This window comes from Schistocerca americana, chromosome 3 (assembly GCF_021461395.2).
Source record: "Schistocerca americana isolate TAMUIC-IGC-003095 chromosome 3, iqSchAmer2.1, whole genome shotgun sequence".
Taxonomy (NCBI): domain Eukaryota; kingdom Metazoa; phylum Arthropoda; class Insecta; order Orthoptera; family Acrididae; genus Schistocerca; species Schistocerca americana.
This window is the reverse complement of record NC_060121.1, coordinates 242,756,281-242,780,590: the sequence shown is the minus strand read 5'-3', so window position 1 is coordinate 242,780,590 and position 24,310 is coordinate 242,756,281. Positions and strand designations below refer to the sequence as shown.

Here is a 24,310-nt window from a genome sequence, read left to right as displayed (position 1 = left end):
GTGTGGTATCGTCCAAAGAAGGCATGAAGACTCTGCCTAGTTGGCCTCGGATCAAGAAGAAAACATCGGCTAGTTAACACACAAGAGTGACTCACGTCATAGAAATGCACTGTCATTTGTACGTTACGAGAAGAGTTTTGTAAAGGAGACCATCAAGTGATGCATTAACATTTCAAGACAGTTGTGAATATTGGGCAAATTCCTGTGGCTATATAAAGTTACGAGGTGTGTGAGAAAAGTAAAAAGACCGACAACAATGCGAGCGAACTGGCAACATTGTGTTGTCGCACCTGTATGGACCAGTGTGTTCATCGCTTCCATATGTTCAGTCCGAGTTTCACCCACAGACAGCCATCACGTGATATTTGAGAGCGTCGTCAGTGAAGTTGCGTTTTGTTGAGCGTTACGAAAATGGAAGAGCGGAATTCAGAGCAACGTTATGCCATTAGATTTTGTGTTGAACGTAGGGAATCCACGATTGCGACCTTTGAAAAGTTGAAACAGGCCTATTGGGAACATTCCTTAACAAGAGCACAAGTTTTCAGCTGGAACAAATCATTTTTGGAAGACCGAGAACACGTTGAAGATGATCATCGCTCACGGAGACTTTCAACTTGAAAAACCGACAGAATCGTCGAACGTGTGCGGGCTCTTGTGAAATCAGTAGCTCTGCAGAAGTTCCGGACGGGTGTGGCAAAAGGCATTGGTCTGATGTCTGCTAAGGGTGTGGAGAAAATGATTACGAAATTCGGGAAAGACACGTTCTTTTGAGATGCAGTGTGGCAGAAGGAGGAAAGCAGTTGATCTGATGTCTGTCGAAGATGTGGCCACAGCATTGCAGGAGGGATAGAGCTGTGGTATGCAAATATGCAGTGCACGGACAACTGGCCGCACGTTGGACATGCTTGCGAACATGGTGCATAAAGCCCTACGAAACATCTTGCATTATAATTCATACAAAATCACCCTTGTTCAGGAGTTGCTTCCTACAGACCTGCCAGAAAGACAAACGTTCGCTCCTGGGATATCTTGCTTGCATGAAAGCGGACAATGAATGCCCATGCAACATTCTGTCGACAAACGAAGTCCGTTTCCATCTCCAAGGACCTGCCAATACGTAAAATTACAGAATGTGTCCAACGGAAAATCAGCACGCCCTTCAACCGATACCATCCATTCTGCAAAGGTGACTGTGTGGCGCAGGTTGACTGCATCGTTTATCGTAGGACTATATTTTTTTCGAGGAGATGAGCCCTGCGGGTCCTGTTATCTTTCCCGTCACTGGTAAACACTATGAGAGCCTTTTGCGTACCAACTTCATTCCAGGCCTTCAACAGCGCGAATGTGTAATCAGAATCATTTATAGAAAGATGGCGCTGCTCCACGCATTGCACAGGCAGTGAAACTGCTGCTGCAGAAGCATTTTCGAAACGACAGAATTATCAATCATCATTTTCCTACGGGTTGGCCGTCCAGATCACTTGACCTCAGTCCATGTGGCTTCTGGCTGTGGGTTTATCTGAAAGAAGTTTTGTTACGTGCTCCAACTAGGAACGTAGCTGAACTGAAGGTACGCATTGCACAACTCATTCTGAACGCGGCCCCTGAGACACTCTGATCTGTTGTGGAACATACTGTTTCTCGATTTCAACTTCGGGCACAAAACGGTGGACAGCATATTGCGTTTTTCTTGCGCCTATCTCACTACAATTAGAAACCTATGTAATTTTGCTTTTTATGCGGTTTTTGGTCTCAGGATGATTAAAAACCGGTTTTCCCCCATCCGCGGTGGAGGGGCTTACCTTACTAACAGCGCCACAACTGTGGACTGCCGAACTTTAACACTCACACGAACGGTGTAATTTGCAACTCACACCATAGCCGTTGTACTGCGATTTATCTGTCGTATGTAGCCTACCCCATTTACGTTAAGACGCTTCACCGCCATCTGTCGGTATTGGTAATTCTCTCTCTCTCTCTCTCTCTCTCTCTCTCTCTCTCTCTCTCCCTCTCTCTGTCTTTTGTTTTTTTCATGTCGTCAGTAATATGCCGTTCAAATTTGACGTCAGTATGAGGATTAGCGTTTTGAAACTGGAACTTTAATTACGGACGCACTGTATATGACGTGGCTGAACAATCCTGCGTGCCAAGCGAACAATGTGTCTATTCTCTCAGGCGCCACTCGCTTGGGGCCGTTGAGATGCTGCACGGTGTTGAGTGTGGCCCTTCATAACGCGTCGTTTCCGTATTCGCGTGACTAGCAGCGATGTTGCGGACCGATAAACCTCAGTTTACACACCCCACGATTCTGCTGCTGTCGAATTTCGACACGTCTGGTAGCCTTTTCTCCTTCGTGCACGGGAGATAACACTATGTTCTTACAAACAAGGAACAAACAGATGCGATTTGTGAATGAGAAACACGGTAGATAACCTTTACTGATACACAGAATGCAGAAGGTGTTACTCCTACCTGCTTTGTGCGATTGCTCAGAAATGTTAATCATTTGAATATCCAAGCAATCCATTCTGACGCTTGCTGCATGCCGTCTTGGGGCTGTTGCAGTTTTAATGGGCGGTAGTGTAATTTACTTAGAGTTAAAAGGCGACGTAGAGGAACGTATGAATGAGGGAAACACAGCACTTCCGAGCACACAATCACTGACCAAACACAGCACGACGCATACGGAACGTCAGTCTACAAGAAACTTCGTGAATCTGAATTGTTCATTAGAAACTCAATTTAGAGTAGAAAACTTCGAACCACTTGTACACGGAATAAGTCAATTGTTCTGCAATGCTTCCTAATGATGTGTAATGAGCCACTGCAATTGACTGTAATGCCAGAATAGCTGCTGCTGCACCTCACCGATCACCACGAACGTCACACTTACACAAGTGACTAGGGAATACAGCCTCACGACGACAGCGTCAGAGGAACACAATGTGAATGCGATCTCAAGGCAGGATGTAACATTAAAAAAGCTATATTTAAAATGTCTGGATTAATATTTGAGAGAAGACCATATTATCAAGTGTATCTTAGTTAACTGAGCAACACCTGTTGTTTCTACATCTACATCTTCATTTATACTCCGCAAGCCACCCAACGGTGTGTGGCGGAGGGCACTTTACGTGCCACTGTCATTACCTCCCTTTCCTGTTCCAGTCGCGTATGGTTCGCGGGAAGAACGACTGTCTGAAAGCCTCCGTGCGCGCTCTAATCTCTCTAATTTTACATTCGTGATCTCCTCGGGAAGTATAAGTAGGGGGAAGCAATATATTCGATACCTCATCCAGAAACGCACCCTCTCGAAACCTGGACAGCAAGCTACACCGCGATGCAGAGCGCCTCTCTTGCAGAGTCTGTCACTTGAGTTTATTAAACATCTCCGTAACGCTATCACGGTTACCAAATAACCCTGTGACGAAACGCGCCGCTCTTCTTTGGATCTTCTCTATCTCCTCCGTCAGACCGATCTGATACGGATCCCTCACTGATGAGCAATACTCAAGTATAGGTCGAACGAGTGTTTTGTAAGCCACCTCCTTTGTTGATGGACTACATTTTCTAAGGGCTCTCCCAATGAATCTCAACCTGGTACCCGCCTTACCAACAATTAATTTTATATGATCATTCCACTTCAAATCGTTCCGCACGCATACTCCCAGATATTTTACAGAAGTAACTGCTACCAGTGTTTGTTCCGCTATCATATAATCATACAATAAAGGATCCTTCTTTCTATGTATTCGCAATACATTACATTTGTCTATGTTAAGGGTCAGTTGCCACTCCCTGCACCAAGTGCCTATCCGCTGCAGATCTTCCTGCATTTCGCTACAATTTTCTAATGCTGCAACTTCTCTGTATACTACAGCATCATCCGCGAAAAGCCGCATGGAACTTCCGACACTATCTACTAGGTCATTTATATATATTGTGAAAAGCAATGGTCCCATAACACTCCCCTGTGGCACGCCAGAGGTTACTTTAACGTCTGTAGACGTCTCTCCATTGATAACAACATGCTGTGTTCTGAGGACTTCTGCAGTCAATTGTCTATGAATAGATAAGAACAGGGAGGTTTCAGAACCACAGTAAATCGGTGGTAGGAAAACAATTGGATATGTTGATTAGGCATTATTGTACTCCCTTTCTTTTGATTTACTTAGTAGTTTTCCTCTTTGTTCTATACATGTTTTCTCTGTTAAGCTGTAAACTCTTTTCATTCCAACCGGATTTTGTACGTTGATTCTGAACTGTTCAAATTTACAGTAACTAAATGTAGCTCAGTATAATATACCAAGAGAGTAGGTCAAAAGTGATGCACTAAATACGAGGGCTATCGATAAAGTGACAGACGTTTTGGTCTATCACGGCGGTGGACTACAACCGCCATCTTTGTGTCGTAAGTTTCCTACACTCAGTACGCATCCAGCGTTGGTAGAGTGTGGTCTGTTTATGTGCAACTTTGCTTTCTGTGACGTGTTAAATTGTGCGCCGCAACAGAAAATACCGCCACTGTTTTCTTGTAAGATGGGGCAATACCTCATCTCGCTCGCAGAATGAAAGCTCTGCTTCCTACCAACGTCTTATCTCCAGCGGTTTTCCAGATGCATGGTCAGTAAAATCGTCTGATCTGAATCCATGTGTCTTTTGGCTCAAGGGATATCTAAAAAAAAAACGCGCTTACCAGGGATACGTTCGGTCTCTACCTGATCTGAAGGCCAATATGCAGGAACACTTGGCCCAGATTCCACCGGAAGTGCTGCGAGCGATAGTTGATCACGTCATTTTACGGATGCAGCATCTCGTCGACGTCTCTGGTGCTCATATTGAACAAATTGTTTACGCGGCAGAGAATAATAGAATCAATGTTATATCTGTAGTGTTGGCAGAAGAGCCAACACTGTTTTTCTAGAGGAGGCCTAAATGCACGCGTTTAATTACACGCTGACTGGCGTGAGGTCTGGAACAGGACAGTATCTTGAGAATTGCAAATAAAGTAAGTAGTTGATATAATACTTAACTTTAATCCACAATTGTAGAACATCTCTCTTGATGATACATGCTTCACATAATAAATATCAATTGAATACGGCGCCTTGCTAGATCGTAGCAAATGTAGCTGAAGGCTATGCTAACTATCGTCTCGGCAAATGAGAGCGTAGTTGTCAGTGAACCTTTCCTATGAACGTCGGCTGTACAACTGGGGCGAGTGCTAGTACGTCTCTCTAGACCTGCCGTGTGGTGGCGCTCGGTCTGCAATCACTGACAGTGGCGACACGCGGGTCCGGCGTATACTAATGGACCGCGGCCGATTTAAAGGCTACCACCTAGCAAGTGTGGTGTATGGCGGTGACACCACAATATCTTTCTCACTTATTTGACCTTTTCTTCCCACGTCCCATTCCTACTCCGTTATATGTGGAAACATTTCTACACGTCATTCTTGCATTCAAAAAAATGGTTCAAATGGCTCTGAGCACTATGGAACTTAACATCAGAGGTCATCAATCCCCTAGAACTTAGAACTACTTATACCTAAGTAACCTAAGGACATCACACACATCCATGCCCGAGCCAGGATTCGAACCTGCGACCGTTGCGGTCACGCGTTTCCAGACTGTAGCACCTAGAACCGCTCGGACACACCGGCCGGCTCTTGCATTCATAGCGCCGTATTTGCACCTAGTGGCCAAAATTGGAACTAATTTTTTTCCCAGCGTAAATCGGCTCCTCATTAACGCTTTAGAATATCTACAAAGTTTCGCTGTCATACGATAATTACAGCTGACACTGGACCTCTGTGAATAGCTACACTTTAATTATAACCACCCAGTGCATTACCGCTAGAATGACCACAAAGATCGGCGTCTAGAATTACGCAGCAAACAAACTCACTCCGATATTTGCGTTGACTCGGTCTGACTTACGTCGCATACTGTGCCTGATATTATATACACTCCCATGCACAGACTGAAGGGAGACACGTACAGAGGTACGAACGACTCCACCTCAAACGCTTGTCCCCACTAACGGCACACAGAGCATAGACGCGCAGTAGTATCTCGAAGTGTAGAAGGAGGTTGGCTGGATTTACAGGTCGCTGCTCATGTCTATACGAAATTGGATTCTTCTTTGTTCTTGTTGTTGTGGTCTTCAGTACTGAGACTGGTTTGATGTAGTTCCCCATGCTACTCTGTCCTGTGCAAGCTTCTTCATCTCCCAGTACCTACTACAACCTACATCCTTTTGAATCTGCTTAGTGTATTCATCTCTTGGTCTCCCTCTACGATTTTTACCCTCCAAGCTGCCCTCCAGTACTAAACTGGTGATCCCTTGATGCCTCAGAACATGTCCTACCAACTGACCCCTTCTTCTAGTCAAGTTGTGCCACAAACTTCTCTTCTCCCCAATCCTATTCAATACTTCATTAGTTATGTGATCTACCCATCTAATCTTCAGCATACTTCTGTAGCCCCACATTTCGAAAGCTCCTATTCTCTTCTTGTCCAAATTATTTATCGTCCATGTTTCATTTCCATACATGGCTACACTCCATACAAATACTTTTAGAAATGACTTCCTGACACTTAAATCTATACTCGAAGTTAACAAATTTCTCTTCTTCAGAAACGCTTTCCTTGACATTGCCAGTCTACATTTTATATCCTCTCTACTTCGACCATCATCAGTTATTTTGCTCCCCAAATAGCAAAACTCCTTTACTACTTTAAATATCTCATTTCCTAATCTAATTCCCTCAGCATCACCCGACGTAATTCGACTACATTCCATTATCCTCGTTTTGCTTTTGTTGATGTTCATCTTATATCCTCCTTTCAAGACACTATCCATTCCGTTCAATTGCTCTTCCAAGTCCTTTGCTGTCTCTGACAGAATTACAATTTCATCGGCAAACCTCAAAGTTTTTATTTCTTCTCCATGGATTTTAATACCTAATCCGAATTTTTCTTTTGTTTGCTTCACTGCTTGCTCAATATACAGATTGAATAACATCGGGGAAAGGCTACAACCCTGTCTCACTCCCTTCCCAACCACTGCTTCCCTTTCATGTCCCTCGACTGTTGTAACTGCCATCTGGTTTCTGTACAAATTGTAAATAGCCTTTCGCTCCCTGATTCTTCTTATATAGTACCTTACGAAGAGCGAAGCGGTAAATGGCAACTAGTACACACATCTTCTAGATCAAAACGAGACAGTCCCTTTCATGAAGGCATAAATCATCCCACAAAGATGCTCTTGCAATGGGCAAAATGAGAAATTGTTCGCAGCTCGCGGGCCGGCGTAGTGGCCGAGGGGTTCGAGGCGCTGCTACGGTCGCAGGTTCGAATCCTGCCTCGGGCATGGATGTGTGTGATGTCCTTAAGTTAGTTAGGTTTAAGTAGTTCTAAGTTCTAGGGGACTGATGACCTCAGATGTTAAGTCCCATAGTGCTCAGAGCCTTTTGAACCATTTGAGCAGCTCGCAGTCTAGGGGCTAGCGTTGTTGCCTCTGGATGACGATGCCCCAGGTTCGATTCCCGGCCGGGTTAGGGATTTTCTCTTCTCGGGGACAGGGTGTTTGTGTTGTCCTCACCATTTCATCATCATCATCACCATCTGTGAGAGTGACTAGATTGGATTATGAAAAGTCATAATTGACTTGCAAGTCGTCGATGTTGCGTAACGTAAAAAGGACTTGCAATATGGCAGCCGAACTCCCCAGAATGGGGCCTCCCGGCCAATAATGCCATACGATCATTTCATGTGAAAAGAAAATGGAATATGTAAAAATTGGGACTTTTGAGCGCATCACAAACCAAACGTCATCATCATCAAAATGAGAGACTTCTTGTATTATTTTCTGAAACATGCACTGTCCAGCCACAGTAATGTGATCACATGTGAAAAGCGTGAATAACCACTTTTTGCAGCGCAGACCGCTGAGAGACGTCCTGGGAGTGTCTACGAGGTTCTGGAACGTACCGTCAGAGATAAGGAGTCATACTGACTCCAGTGCCGCAGCCAGCTGCGCTGGGTTTCTCGGTTGGGAATCAATGTCGCGAACAGCCCAGTCAAGGTGATCCCACAGATTCTCATTTGTGTTATATCCGGGGAGTCTGGTGGCCAGGGGAGTACGGTAAACTCACCCTGATGCTCTTCGAACGACTCACGTACACTGCGATCTGTGTGATACGTTGCACAGTCCTGCTTCTAGATGCCATTGCGCCGAGGACAAAGCAAACTTCATGTCGCGGTGGACATGGTCCCCAAGGACAAATGCAAACTTGTGTTCACCCATTGTCCATCCCAGAATGGCGAGATCAAGCAGGGAATGCCACGATAGCAATCCCCAGACCATAACGCATGCAGGGTGTTTGCTTTCAGACGTTTGATGCCGTACACGCCATCGGCCATTTGTCTGATAAGCATGAGACGTGATTCATCTGAAAACACCACCTGTCACCTCTCAGTAGACATTCAGTTGCGTTTCTGGCGTGCAGATTCCTGAACAGCAGCCAGCACGGGTGCATGAACCAGGTGCCTACTGCGGAGGCAAACACACAGCAACGTCCGCTGAACGGTCGTTGAAGAGCACCGTTCATAGCTCCTCGGCTCATCAGGGCGGTCATTTGTTCAGCAGTTGCTTGTCTATTCGCCCTTACACATTCGGCAGCCGTCGTTCACCCCTGTCTTACATGGCTCGTGGCCCACCACAGTTGCCCCGGCGCTGGTTTTGGATAGCGCCATTTTTCCATTCAAGCTATGCTTTAACCGCAGCGGCACGTGAACAGTTTACAAACTGGGCCGTTTCGGAAATGCTTCCTACCTTGGCCCGGAAGCCAATGATTATGTACTTTCGGACGTCACATTAATTGCCCCGTTCCCGCATTCTACACTCATCCTCATAAATTAAGGATAATGGTGATACATAGTGAAACAACGCTCTGGTGGGCGGTTTGCGTGTTTTAATCACCTCGGGGTATGACCATGCGGTGCATTTGACCTGCGGTCGTCGCACGGTGGCGCTGGAAGCAGTCCACATACGCAGAGGTGTGTTGGTGCATGTCAGAGTACGGTGCAGCGAGTAAGTGTGCAGATGTTTTCAGTCGTGCTAATGGTGACTGCGTGTTGAAAATGGCTCAAAGAACACATATTGATGACGTTATGAAGGGTAGAATACTAGGTCGACTGGAGGCTGGTCAAACACAGTAGGTAGTAGCACAGGCCCTCCGTGTGTCACAAAGTGTGATCTCACGATTATGGCAACGGTTCCAGCAGACAGAAAATGTGTCCAGGCGCTACAGTACGGGACATCCACAGTGTAAAACACGACAAGAAGACCGATATCTCACCATCAGTGCCCGCAGACGGCTACGGAGTACTGCAGGTAGCCTTGCTCGGGACCTTACCGCAGCCACTGGAACAGTTGTCTCCAGACACACAGTCTACAGACGACTGAACAGACATGGTTTATTCCCACGGAGACCTGCAAGGTGCATTCCACTCACCCCTGGTCACAGGAGAGCCCGTAAAGCCTGGTGTCAAGAACACAGAACATGGTCATTGGAACAGTGCTCCCAGGTTATGTTCACGGACGAGTCCAGGTATAGTCTGAACAGCGATTCTCGCCGGGTTTCCATCTGGCGTGAACCAGGAACCAGATATCAACCCCTTAATGTCCTTGAAAGGGACCTGTATGGAGGTCGTGGTTTCATGGTGTGGGGTGGGATTATGATTGGTGCACGTACACCCCTGTATGTCTTTGACAGAGGAACTGTAACAGGTCAGGCGTATCGGGACGTCATTTTGCACCAGTATGTCCGCCTTTTCAGGGGAGCAGTGGGTCCCACCTTCCTCCTGATGGATGATAATGCACGGCCCCACCGAGCTGCCATCATGGAGGAGTATCTTGAAACAGAAGATATCAAGCGAATGGAGTGGCCTGCCTGTTCTCCAGACCTAAACCCCATCGAACACGTCTGGGATGCTCTAGGTCGACGTTTCGCTGCTCGTCTTCAAACCCCTACGACACTTCAGGAGCTCCGACAGGCACTGGCGCAGGTATTGGAGGCTATACCCCAGCAGCTGCTCGACCACCTGATCCAGAGTATGCCACCCCATTGTGCGGCCTGTTTACGAGTGCGTGATGATCATATCCCATATTGATGTCGGGGTACATTCGCAGGAAACAGTGGCGATTTGTAGCACATGTGTTTCGGGACGGTTTTCTCAACTTATCACCAATACCGTGCACATACAGATCTGTGTCGTGTGTGTTCCCTATGTACCTATGCTATTAGTGCCAGTTTTGTGTAGTGCCACGTTGTGTGGCACCACGTTCTGCAATTATCCTTAATTTATGAGCATGAGTATACAATGACTCCAGTACGTTCCGCGTCCGCCCGACACGCTTTATATAGCATCCACTGCTAGTGCTCTGTGAGCGGTTATTGCGCGTTGATGTCGAGCATAGACATGGTCACATTGATGTGGCTGGACCGTACGTAATCTATAATCTGACTTCCACATACTGCGATAAACAAAGAAAACTGTGGCTGGTAAACGTCCAATGAAGAGGTATGGCCTCTGTGTATGGGCAGTTTGCAGACCTTCCAGAATCACATTTCGAGAATGGGATCCATTTACTGAAAAACCGTTTGAACACTTTGGACAGACTCGAATTGTGACTTCAACGAAGCACATATGAATTTTCGACAGTGCATAGCCCAAAAAAGTTCTACCTTGTACTCATAGCATTGTACGTATTTATTCCCCTTGATCTATTATTCTTTCATTGTTTATTTGTGAACAACTGCAAACAATAGTGGTGGTAAATTGCAAGGCTGCCTTAAAACTAAATTTTCTTCCTTGGTTTCCCACTATTACACTATTATTACATCCACTCTTACAACAAATATGTCCAGATCCGAGACGCATCAAATGTTCAATCCTGTAATACATTGCTAATGTGTAGATGATTCTCATCATTATCCCATCTAAATGTCCCTTCGAAGTTCAAGTACTGAAATTTAAGAAAATTGCTTAACAGCGAGAGAAATATCAAGTGATTTCCTTTGTTTTCAGTTCGCTGAACATAAGGATCTCAGCAGCGTGTCCAGTGAGCATGTCATGGTGTGTGCGAAGATGCGAGCGAAACTCGTGTCAGAAGTCAGGAGCAATATAGAAAAACTTAAGGTAAGGGAACTAAATTTCTAAAAAAAAATGTATAAAAGCTTTCTGTTTTGTATGAGCACCTAAGGACCACATGAAATAACTTTTGTCTTTTCTCCTTCTGCTCTTTCCGGTAGCTTTTCATTGTTTCCCTAAGTTGTCTGTTCTTTGTTTTTCCGTGAAAGCCATTTACAGCTTTTTACTTTTGCTCTGATTTTTCCCCTTTTTCCTATTTCTTTCCCCGTTATTTTCATTTCCTTCGCGACGGCTTTAACTTCCTTGATTCAAATCACTGATCTTTTTGGGTTTTGTCAATTTTTTTAAAAAAATTTCTTTTCTTGGCTAACCATTTTGATTGTCCATAGAACACAACACATCGCTTCCTCAATGTGTCCAATATTCGTTCCTTTGTTTCAACTACTTTATTACTTCTTAATTTCACCGAGATTTTCCTGATTACTTTCCCTCCCTTCTTTTCTATTTCACCTAATTGTTTGAGTGTGTTTAACGGAAGGTATGCTGAAGAATAAAATCATTTTGGTCTAATGACGATGTTTAGTGTAGGATTGTATTTCTTTTTATGCAAGTTTTTTGTTAATTGAGAAGCCACTTTCGTTTTACTTGCCTTCTCTAAGTAGTTTCTTTGTACAAAACATTCTGTTCTATTACTTCAACTAGGTATTTAAATTTTGTACCTTTTTTTGTTCTTCTCTAATCTGTTTCCATGTATTTCGTTGCCTCCCTGGAATCTGTAACACAGTCTGATTTTTTTTTCAAAAAATATACATGGCCTTGCATTTGAAGCTGTTTCTCGCATTGTTGTATATTCTATAGATTCATCTAAGATTGCTAGATCGTCGGCAGAATCCAAACAATCATGTCTCAGATTATCCCCTATTCTCATAAATATGATTTTTTAAATTCCTCCTACTTTGTTCTTTTCCTCCTGTTTACCTTTTATAGTCGACAACTGAACGTGTGTAACATATTACTACACCAGTACAACGCACACACAATGTTGATGTTAAGGTTTTGTAATATTTGGCGACTTAGTGTCTAGGTAGTAGTCGTCCTGTAGGGTCGGTGTACAAATCCTAAACGTCCTTGATTCAGTCCCCTTTCGGACCAACCCTTTTTTCTATTACTTAATGCTCCTTTGGCCTCTTGCAATGATTTTTACATGCAAAATAAGCCGAGTTACACCGTGGTTCGGGGTCAGCGCTAAATTTTAGGTTCCGCTGTAACTTTCTGATTACATCAAGTCAAAGTTTGCTGCAAATCAAAAAGCAAAATCATTCAACCTCGAAGAGTTACACATAGGATAGCATGGTAATGTTCAAGCAAACCTTGGAGCAAATTTATAGGAGATTTGGGCAGTTTTTCGTAGTAAATGTCCTAAATGGTGTTGCGATGCTTCTGCATTTTAAAAATGACATAATGTTAATGTCGACGATATTACCTCGGTAGCAGAACACGATTCTTTCACAACTATTTAAGGCTTATGGGTCAGCTGTGTCAAAGGGGTTCCAGTGCACCGTTGAAGACGTTCCCACAAACACTGTTCGTCGAAAACACCTGCAAATATTCCCAAAATATGATGCAGAGTTGATTCCAAATTACTATTGCCGACGCATTTGAGAATTAAAATTCAATTAATCGCGTATTACCCTGAGACATACGTGCAAGGTGTGATGAATTGTAAGCAAGTGGTCTTAAAAACTGTAATTCGCCACCTGTCCAACTAAAGCTAAATTCTACCAAATCTCATAGAAGAAAGAAGTACTGGCTAATTACTCCAAGTCTCACAGCGTTTAGAGTATGGAGTCTAGCTTCACCCCCAGAGCAAAGTTTCTTCAAAAGTATCGCGGGATACATATCATACGCGTAACAAAAAGACTTTCTTTTGTGGCGGTGTTCGTAGCGACAAGCAATTCGCTGTAGAAACGGCTTACGAAGTCACCGCCATACTTTTAATAGCGGGCCGTCCGGTCCGCTGGAACAGTGAACAGAAAGAGGAAAACCCAAACACTCTGATTAAATAAAAGTCGGTACTTATCTTTATTAACGAAGATACAGCAACACAGTAGTGAACTCCGTGTCTACAGAAATCTGTCTAGTTCGAGTCGGAGCGGCTAGGTCAGCGTCGGCTGACGACAAACAACAACTCTGCTGCGATGAACACACGACTGACTAGCAAGTACACAATTCGGTGGCGAGTATACAACTGAGCGGCGAATACAGAACTCTCCTAGCGCTCGCGACTCCAGCGCTTAAGAAGCCAGAAGCCAGCGGTGGCGCGCGCAGACTTGCGGCGATTTGCTGTCTCGCTGGCGCTGCTTATGCGGACGGCGTCCGGACTTTGATGCTGCCAACCTTTTGGCAGCGGGCTCGGGTGGCATTACTGGCTAGGATATAACACTTTCCGAAAGTTCAAGTCCTGAATCTAGCACTTTTCATATTTTACCAGCGCAGCTAAACTGCCGCCCACTCCGACACTGGTACCTCGTGTAAGTGCGTCTAGTATAGTAGTCCGTCCCCATTCGCTTCACGCAGTTTATACCCTCCCCTCCACCCCTCTCCACCAGTATGAGTCTCCAACGGTCACTGCCATTAATCATCAGTCTAGGAAAGTTCATCTCTTTTGAACAACACATACGAGAATAACTGTACCATGACATAAAAGCTTAATTTGTAATCAGGATGATAATAAACACTTTATTAATACTCTATGTGTTATTGTGGTTTATAGCATTTGCATGAAGTACAAATCTTCGAACAGTTAAAATATACACTGAAGCGCCGAAGAAACTGGTATAGGCATGCGTATTCAAATACAGAGACATGTAAAGAGACAGAAGGCGGCGCTGCGGTCGGGAACGCCTATATAAGACAAGTGTCTGGCGCATTTTTTAGATCGGTTACTGCTGCTACAATGGCAGGTTATCAAGATTTAATTGAGTTTGAACGTGGTGTTACAGTCGTCGATGAGAAATGGGATACAGCCTCTCCGAGGTAGCGATGAAGTGGGACTTTTTCCGTACGACCATTTTACGAGTGCACCGTTAATGTCAGGAATCTGGTAAAACATCAAATCTTTGACATCGCTGGGTCCGGAAAAAGATCCTGCAAGAACGGGACCAAGGACGACTGAAGAGAATCGTTCAATGTGACAGATGTGCAGCCCTTACGCAATTTGCTTCAAATTTCAATGCTGGGCCATCAAAAAGTGTCAGCGTCCGAATCATTCAACGAAACATCAGCGATATGGGCTTCCGGAGCCAAAGGCCCACTCGTGTACCCTTGATGACTGCACGACACAAAGCTTTACGCCTCGCCTGGGCCCGTCAACACCAACATTGGACTGTTCATAACTGGAAACATGTAGCCTAGTCGGACGAATCAAGTTTCAAATTGCATCGAGCGGATGGACGTGTACGGGTATGCAGACAACCTCATGAATCCATGGACTCTGCATGTCAGCAGGGGACTGCTTAAGATGATGAAGGCTCTGTAATCGTGTGGCGCATGTGCAGTTGGAGTAAATGGGACCCATCATACGTCTAGGTACGTCTCTGACAGGTGATACGTACGTGAGCGTATTGTCTAATCACCTGCACCATTCGTGTCCATTGTGCACTCCGACGGACTTGGGAAATTCCTACAGGACAATGCGACACCCCACATGTCCACAATTGCTATAGAGTGGCTCCAGGAATACTCTTATGAGTTTAAACCCTTCCACTAGCCACCAAACTCCCCGGACATGAACATTATTGAGCATATCTGGGGTGCCTTGCAGCGTGCTGTTCAGAAGAGATCTCCACCCCGTCGTACACTTACGGATTTATGGACAGCCCTGCAGGATTAATGATGTCAATTCCCTCCAGCATTATTAGTCAAGTCCATGCCGCGTCGTGTTGCGGCACTTCTGCGTGTTCGCGGGGGCACTACACAATATCAGGCAGGTGTACCAGTTTCTTTGGCTCTTCAGTGTACATTAATTTATGCTATTGCGACATGTAAGGAGCCTTTCGTATGGAAAAAAAATCCTCTCTCACCAGTCGATATCACTTCTAGTTCCCCCATAATTGACGGTAATACTAATAATACACATTTACCATAGTCTAACTCTGAGCTTAATTTACACAGAAGCTAGAATTTATGTTTCATCTTATATTTCGGTATTAATATTAGTTCATGCTTCTAGGTGTAACATTTTATTAATTATATAGCTTCTCAAAAGTGATTAATCAAATATGGGAATTAGTAACGCCTACTGCCGGCTAAAAAACATATGAATGACATAAGTTCAAAAATGGTTCAAATGGCTCTAAGCACTATGGGAGTTAACATCTGAGGTCATCAGTCCCCTAAACTTAGAACTACTTAAACCTAACCAACCTAAGGACATCATACACATTCATGCCCGAAACAGGATTCGAACCTGCGACAGTAGCGGCAGCGCGGTTCCGGACTGAAGCGCCTAGAACCGCTTTTTTTTTTTAATCTCATTTTGTTCGCTTTTGTTCGTAGAATCTGCTCAGGGCGGACGTCGTAAGACATCCGTTTAAGTTCGTTGTTGATCGATTAACTCAATTTTTTTGTTACAGAGGGCAGCTATCCCTCTGACCGAACACGCTGAGCTACCGTGCCGGCAGAACCGCTCGGCCAAAGCGGCAGGCGAATGATATAAGTGAATATATGTATAGCTCTCACAGAGATTTACATATTGACACCTTGCTGAGTATCACACTAATTCTATTAACAGAGTTAATTTATTTCAAAGTATAGTAACTAGTGATTGCCTCCCACCAACTAAACGAATATGATAAGAATACAAGAGAGAACGAGTATATCTGTAGACAAATCTGGTGGAGACCTCTCTATTGACACCTCTCTGAGCGTTGTCTCAAATTTGTTAATTAATTTCAAAATGGAGTAGTAACATATGTTTTTTGATCACACTGACGCGTCGTCTTACGAATGTTTCACCCTGTTACCTCGCAATGTCCAGTCACTGTAATGCCCTCTTCTGCCGAACGTCCCAAGGAAGGACGGAAGTTCTCAACCCGTGAGCTTGGTCTCCAATAGCCACTGAAAACTCAGACGTGCAACGTGTACGTACCCACACTAGACGTGGTATGCTACGTCTTCTGGGATAAGTCGTGCGTTCAGTCTTTTATGGGAAGGAACATCTCTCAGCAACAAAAAGTATGTAGTTCGTAGTGGATTGCATTCATCATAATCTCACGGAAGAGATACAATAACGAAATTTTCTTGCTATCATCAGTCTGCACTTTTATAAGATATTTATGGTAACGGCCTCAGTTGCAGTTTTACACACATGATAACTACTTTCGACCACTCAATCAACATCCTCATATTTAAAAATAAAGTAAAAGTATAACGTTAATAAGAATTTACTTAAGTAGATAACATAGGTTGACAACATTGATAATTCTTAAGATTAACCTGATCAGTCACGAGTTTCAAAATTCAAAATTTTTTTATAAAAGAACAATTATTAACTGTAAATCACCCGTAAAATGAACAGAAATGAAGTAGATATGTGATAACATTAGTGGTATCCAGTATTTCACCAATCCTACACTGGCTCATGGACGAAAGGGTAAGACTGATACTAAACATCTAAGGTCATCAGTCTGTTATTCACCCCTCCCCCTCCCCCTCCCCCTCCGCCCTCAGGATGGAATCTGTTCAAATAGTTCAAATGGTTCTGAGCACTATGGGACTTAACATCTATGTTCATCAGTCCCCTAGAACTTAGAACTACTTAAACCTAACTAACCTAAGGACATCACACAACACCCAGCCATCACGAGGCAGAGAAAATCCCTGACCCCGCCGGGAATCGAACCCGGGAACCCGGGCGCGAGAAGGGAGAACGCTGCCACACGACCACGAGCTGTGAGCGATGGAATCTGTGTACCACATCTATCTGCGGATGGAGTTAATCCGATGTGCAAGTGTAAGAACGCGTTCTAAAAGTTTGCGTAGCGTGCTATCTGAGGCTTTACGTGGGCTCCAGCACGGTATTCACCTGCTAAGATATGGGAAACCGTCTAGAAACCACATCCATGCTGGTCGCCTTACCAGCCTTCATCGTTAACCCGGCGAGTCAAGCTTGCCTGCCAGTGTCCCGGAAGCAGTGCGTTAACGCGCTCGTCTATCCGGATGTCTGACAGGTAAAGGGAAAAGGAGGGAAGGAGGAAGGCGGGAAGTGAAGTGGATAGGCAACTAATACTGTGCGGTTAATGTGGTGTCACCGCCAGACACCACACTTGCTAGGTGGTAGCCTTTAAATCGGCCGCGGTCCATTAGTATACGTCGGACCCGCGTGTCGCCACTGTCAGTGATCGCAGACCGAGCGCCACCACACGGCAGGTCTAGAGAGACGTATTGGCACTCGTCCCAGTTGTACAGCCGACGTTCATAGCAATGGTTCACTGACAAATACGCTCTCATTTGCCGAGACGATAGTTAGCATAGCCTTCAGCTACATGTGCTACGACCTAGCAAGGCGCCGTATTCAATTGATAATTAATATTATGAAGCATGTACCGTAACGAGAGATGTTCTACAATTGTGAATTAAAGTTAAGTATTACAGCAACTGCGTCCATTTTCTAAGTTCTCATTTCCTTTTAACTGTTCCAGACCTCACGCCAATCTGCGTGAGCTTAACGCGTGCCTTTCGGCTTCCTCTCGTTGTGACTTGGCTGTCTTGCTAAGTCACAACAGTTAACATATAACAATGACATTATCCATTACATGTACTAAAATTAATTTAAAACTGGTAACCCATTTGGATAAACGCACCTAATCTTCAAAATAATACATCTTGTTAAAATTCATAATCAAATCAAAACATAGGGGTAACTGAGGTGCGGCGGGCTGCTAAGGTCGTCTTCCGCCTTGTACTGCTGTAGCAGTCCTGGAGATTTGGTGCTGACTGGGCCGTCTGTCTACTTCGTGAAAATTCTTGAAGAACACAAAATTTTTGAAGATTGAATATATTAGCTGGCTCTTTCAGGTGAAATCCACAGATTTCAAGTACTTCCAGGATGTTCTGTAAAATTTCAAGATGCATCTCTATTGGTCCTACCGAGTGTTTGTCTTCATTTAGATGGCCTCTGGAAGCTATCTTATTGTTTCACCACGAAGAGTGTTCTTGAAATCGTATCTCAAAAGTTCTGCAAGTCTGACCTACGTACTGTTTAGAACAGGTCGTTGCATTTCACCTTACACACAACTGATACACTAAATTTACGACTTGATTTATTTATATCTTGTTTTAATTTAAAACAAGCTAGTCCGAAAGTCTATTTTTAACCCAATTTTTCGAAACTGTTAGTCTACTGTGTCTGACACCCTTCCTCTGTATTCTATAGGCATATAAAGAACGTTTTAATCCCTCTTACTTTGGCCATCGTAAGGTATGTTGCTGCTTTGTTAACAGAAGTTGTTTCCTACTTTTAGTACCTCTCTAGGTAAACTAGTTCCCTCGCCATAATATGGTTTAACCATTCACTCCATTCATCTTATCGCTCAGGTCCTTTAACGTCTCTGAAACAATTAAAATGCCATTGTCAAAACGCATTGCTACAAGCTATGTCCAGCATGCGTTGTAATCCCTCTTTTTCTTTCTAAGTGGTCGCACATACAATGTGTCCCATGAGGAATAGTCAGTATGCTAGGATATGACAGGAAGGATCATTCGAAATAGACTGATGACCTCAGAAGTTAAGTCCCATATTGCACAGAGCCATTTTTGATCATTCGAAATAAAAAAGTCCAGTGAACATTGGTTCTAAAATGCATACCTTAAGAGCTATGAGCATCTCTTCCTCTTCTGTGCTGTGAAACAAATCTCTTCGCCTGCAAACCGTCTGCTTTCCATATCCTGGGAGGACCAAAACAAGAAAAAACTTTCCAGTAAACTTGGGCTCTGAAATCCGTACCTTAAGAGGCATGACACTTGTCCAGTTGAAGAGGTGCGTTTCACAGTATAGAAGATGAACGAGTCCTAATAGCTCATAAGGTACGCATTTTAGAGTTCATGTTATTAGAAGCCGGCGAGAGTGGCCGAGCGGTTCTAGGCGCTACAGTCTGGAACCACGCGACTGCTACGGTCGCAGGTTCGAATCCTGCCTCGGGCATGGATGTGTGTGATGTCCTTAGGTTAGTTAGCTTTAACTAGTTCTAAGTTCTAGGGGACTGATGACCTCAGAAGTCAAGTCCCATAGTGCTCAGAGCCATTTGTTATTAGACTTTTGCTTAGACTGACCGTTCCTATTATATACGTGAATACTGGCCATTCCTCCTGGTACATAATTGTACACAGCGTACCCATGTCCCATGCATTTCGCACACGCACTAGGCAACGGAGGATTCCACCGACGTTGTCAGGGATATTTACTGGGTATTTTTGTATAAGAAATGCACGCTCAACGGCCGTTCGTTTCAGAGAAATAATGTGATTATGGTTTATTCGGTTTGCTACCGCATTCACCCTTATCCTGTGAAGATATCTTCACAGTAGAGGAAAAGCTTGTAATATGCAGTGACGAAAACGTACACTGCTACGGTCGCAAGTACGAATCCTGCCTCGGGCATGGATGTGTGTGATGTCCTTACGTTATTTGGGTTTAAGTAGTTCTAAGTCTAGGGGAATGATGACCTCAGATGTTAAAACCCATAGTGCTTAGAGCCATTTGAACCATTTGAAAACGTACAACACAAAACACAGAGCAGCGCAACAACCCTCAAATGCTGAAGCACCGTGATACTGTTCTTGCTGTCGCTGCAGGAACAGCCCAGCGGAGCGACGTTCTGCCACTCTTCCACTCCATTCAGTGAAACCGCACACGAAATGCATTTCGGCCAACTCTTCATATGAAAACCTATCCACATTGCTGTGTATCACTGTTAAGGTATAACTAATACTGCCGGAAAACCAAACCCGAGACGGAATCGAGCGATATTGAATGGGAACTTGAGGGCGAAGAGTAAAGTGGCCGTACTCTTCTCGGCACCGAGCAGGATGCCGCAGTGCTTAGTATACTTGACCCGCGATCGGGAGGACGACGGTTCAAACCCACATCCGGCCATCCTGATTTAGGATTTCCGTGATTTCCCTGAATCGCTCCAGGCAAATCTCGGGACTGTTCTTTCGAAAGGGCACGGCCGATTTCCTTCCTTCCTTTTCTAATCCGAGCCTGTGCTCCTTCTTTGAAGACCTCATTGTCGACGGGACGTTAAACATTAATCTCCTCCTCCTCCCCTTGTCGGCAGCAACTAAAGTTGTGGTATCGATAGTAACGATGTCACATAGTTTCAAAGGTTGGCACTACCACGAGACACCGACGGCAGCGCCCTGTAGCTGGTGCTGTGCAGCTCTACGAGCTCTGCTACAGATTCACCCCATTTCATGAGGTGCAGCCAGCCAGGACACTGCTCTTCAGCATCGCACCTCGTTCCAAGTTATGTATTCTTATTGCTTGAGTAAAGCGGATTTAAATTCATACAGCAGTACCGACGTGTTTTACCTTTTCTTGATGCAACCCACGCGCCGCCTTCCAGGCGAGATACAAGAAAAGTGACTGAATGAAACAATTTTTATTAAAAATGAAATTCTTCCAGCTGTACTTAAGATTTTTTATTTACTTCACTACTAGTTTCGGCGTTGAGTCAACGCTATCTTCAGGCCCGTACACTTTGATGAAATCAGTTACTGCCCGCCATCCATGTGGAGCACGTGTTGATCTCACCGCGGACTTCTAGACTGAGCCACGCACAACTGATTTCATCGAAGTGTACGGGCCTGAAGATGGCGTTGACGCAACTCCGAAACTAGTAGCGAAGTAAATAAAAAAAATCTTAAATACAGCTGGAAGAATTTCATTTTTTAATAAAAATTATACCAGCTGTGTCCCACCTTCATTCAGTTTAAATGTGGATGTACGAAGATTGAATGAAACAAGATTGTCTTCAAACAAAACACGCAGCGCATACCGTCGACATTTGCACGTTTGGGCGGATATTTTCAGTGCAATATCAGGAATCCAATATATTGACATTTAAAAAAAACTGCCTTTATGGGTTCACGATATATCAGGAAAAAGTATCGATATATCGACGGAGAGAAAATATGGACCTACCTGCCTATAAAAAATATCAGCTGCATATTGTAAATATACTGCCAATTTTAGAACAGTATATTTAAGTATTGATTTACTATTAGATACTCTGTACATCAACAACCTAGCAGCCTGCCTGTCCCCCTTTAGAGCAAGAGTTAAAAGGAAAACGATGCACTTTCACGCTTGGCGATAACCACTTTGCTGACAATAGTAACTGCATGTAAGTCGCACAATAAATGGTTCAAATGGCTCTGAGCACTATGGGACTGTCCGCCCCAGTAGCTGAGTGGTCAGCGTGACGGATTGCCGTCCTCTGGGCCCGGGTTCGATTCCCGGCTGGGTCGGAGATTTTCTCCGCTCAGGGACTGGGTGTTGTGTTGTGTTCATCATCATTTCATCCCCATCCGGCGTGCAGGTCGCCCAATGTGGCGCCGAATGTAATAAGACCTGCGATATGGCGGCCGGACCTGCCCCGCGAGGGGCCTCCCGGCCAATGACGCCAAACGCTCATTTCCATTTCCACTATGGGACTTAACTTCTGAGGTCATCAGTCCCCTAGAACTTAGAACTAGTTAAACCTAACTAACCTAAGGACATCACACACATCCATGCCCGAGGCGGGATTCGAACCTGCGACCGTAGCGGTCGTGCGATTGCAGACTGTAGCGCCCAGAACCGCTCGGTCACTCCGGCCGGGAGTCTCACAATAAAAGGTGTCCGATGTGTCCGTCGTTCGGTTTCGTCACATATCGGATCTGTCCGTAACACTTCAAGTCGACTTCCCTGTTTTGCCCTTTCTGCCAACGCAAGCGACCTAGCAGTAGCAGTGTCAAAATTGCGTGGTGAATTTAAACGTTGCAGTTTCTGTTGGTAGCGCCGAGCGCCGATTACGTCAGCATTTTCCCTCACAGGTCTCCGCTCACCGTAAGACAAATCTTCTCATTTACATTTTTGTTCACCATTTTTAGTAACTGCTTTGAACGTTTCCGATGTGAAGATATAGCACACTAGTTGCTTTAAACACTGTTTCTTAACGCAACTGGTGTCCTATTTCTTCACATCGGAAACCTTGTTATTCCATCACTCGATATTTCCATTTGGTATCGATATATTGACGCCAACTTCTATCGACACAACCTGATGACATATTGATTTGTCGATTAATGATACTTTACCAGTAGCCCTAATACTAACACCAGTGATGAATTGAGGCAAGAAACCAATCGAAATGCAGTAACTCTGTAAATAGGCGGAGGAGATCGTTGTTCCCTTATACGAAAACACTCAAAAGGTATTCCTGAACAACCCATCAAAGTTTGTCCGTGAAATTCTGGTTCACCCTGTATATGTTTCACATACTTTAACATATTTCACACATAATTGTATACATATTTCACCCGTATCACTAGCGAATTTCGTTCTGCAGTTTCATCTGAATTCTCAGGAAGCTTGGTAGTTCTTTATTTTCATCATGGCAGCGACGACAGCAACTGTTACGAAATTGTCTCGAATGAAAAACAGCCCACAGTTGCACTAAATTACGTTTATTTTAAACCTTGATCATGGTTTCTTCTATAATAATACAGCCTTCTTCACAAATCCGAAAAAATGATCAAAATAACATCTAGACCAGTGATACAATCTACACATGAACTTCAAAATTAGGCACGTGATAACATTTTACTTACATACACACTAATAAATGAAAAATGTCGTAGCCCAGCTGCTGCGTCAAGACCAATAAAACAACTTCAACAGACATAAGCCTGTTTCGAACATAAGTAAAATTACATATGGCACCGTATTGTCCTCCGCCACTACCACTGTTATACTGGGCGCACGGTTGTCAAATTGACATTTGACAACCATGACTTGGTAGTTCTGCCACTAACTTATTGTTGTTTCGAGAAAAAGAACTGTCGCTGGCAACTGTCCTATTCTCCGCTATTTTAGACGATACGAGTCTAAGGGGTACGTTAAATTTATCTGTAGTATCTAACCATGTGGCATTATCTTTGGCCCCGAAACACGCTGGCAAAGTTATTGCCTCGCTGCACTGCTCAATTTTACAATGTGGTTGACGCAGTGACCAACAAAACTAAGAGCAGGTTGCGCTTGATAATTTTAAAGTATTCAAAGTCAACTACTTACAGGAAATAAATGCCAGCAGGTCGTTTCCCCCGTTTCTAGACATCCCCCTTCTCATTATGACCACCTCCCCTAGCGATAGTAAGCGTATTTCATTCTCTCAGTATTTTTATACTAATAATGAGTCATGTATATACGAAACTTAGTTGCAATAACTCCAGGTTTTTCTGGATTAAGCTCTTATGTCAGCCCTTTTCATCCGAAATCCTCAGACTTACTGGTGCTACGGGTGTCTGATTGCCGTAGTATATTTTTCCAGGTAGCAAGTGATATGTGTGTCACTTTTGGTACAAATTACTTCTAGCGTAACACAGCCGTGCTGATACGCCACTGTCTTGAACCTCCGCGCCGTACCTACCTGCCTCCTGCCCGAGCTCTCTAGGGATGAAAGACATACTAACAACCAACAAGTCTAGCGACCCCTAAAACAGTGGATTTGACACTGACATCGGTCGTTATCGAATATTTTTACATGTCGTGTCTTCCGAGCCCCATCCCTAGGGATGACTGTGGTGTGTTACCCCACCATTTTTTATGCAAATAATGAATCATTCATATAAAAAATTGGTCGAAATTACTTGAGATGTTCCTTACATCAGAAGATATTGAGTTGTCAACAACGATGTGAATAAAGTCGATATCTCGCACCGTGATAGTCACGTGCTCGATTCATATCACTTGAAACGGATCTTGAAAATTACCCGGGCGTTCATACAAAAACTCAACAAATTGTCATCGCCACTGTATGAATGGTGTAGCAAAGCATGGAACACGAATTAACAAACAAACTAATGTTCATTTTCATATATTAGATTTT

General features: G+C 44.2%; 1 protein-coding gene across 1 annotated transcript in view; it reads left to right on the top strand.

Annotated features, from left to right (window-relative positions):
• The window catches only part of LOC124606841, a 124,606-nt gene that overhangs the window by 61,683 nt on the left and 38,613 nt on the right, over window positions 1–24,310 (top strand). Inside the window, exon 9 of the mRNA XM_047138917.1 lies at window positions 11,097–11,207. Coding sequence (XP_046994873.1) covers window positions 11,097–11,207 — 111 coding nt within the window. The remainder of the gene's footprint in view (window positions 1–11,096; window positions 11,208–24,310) is intronic.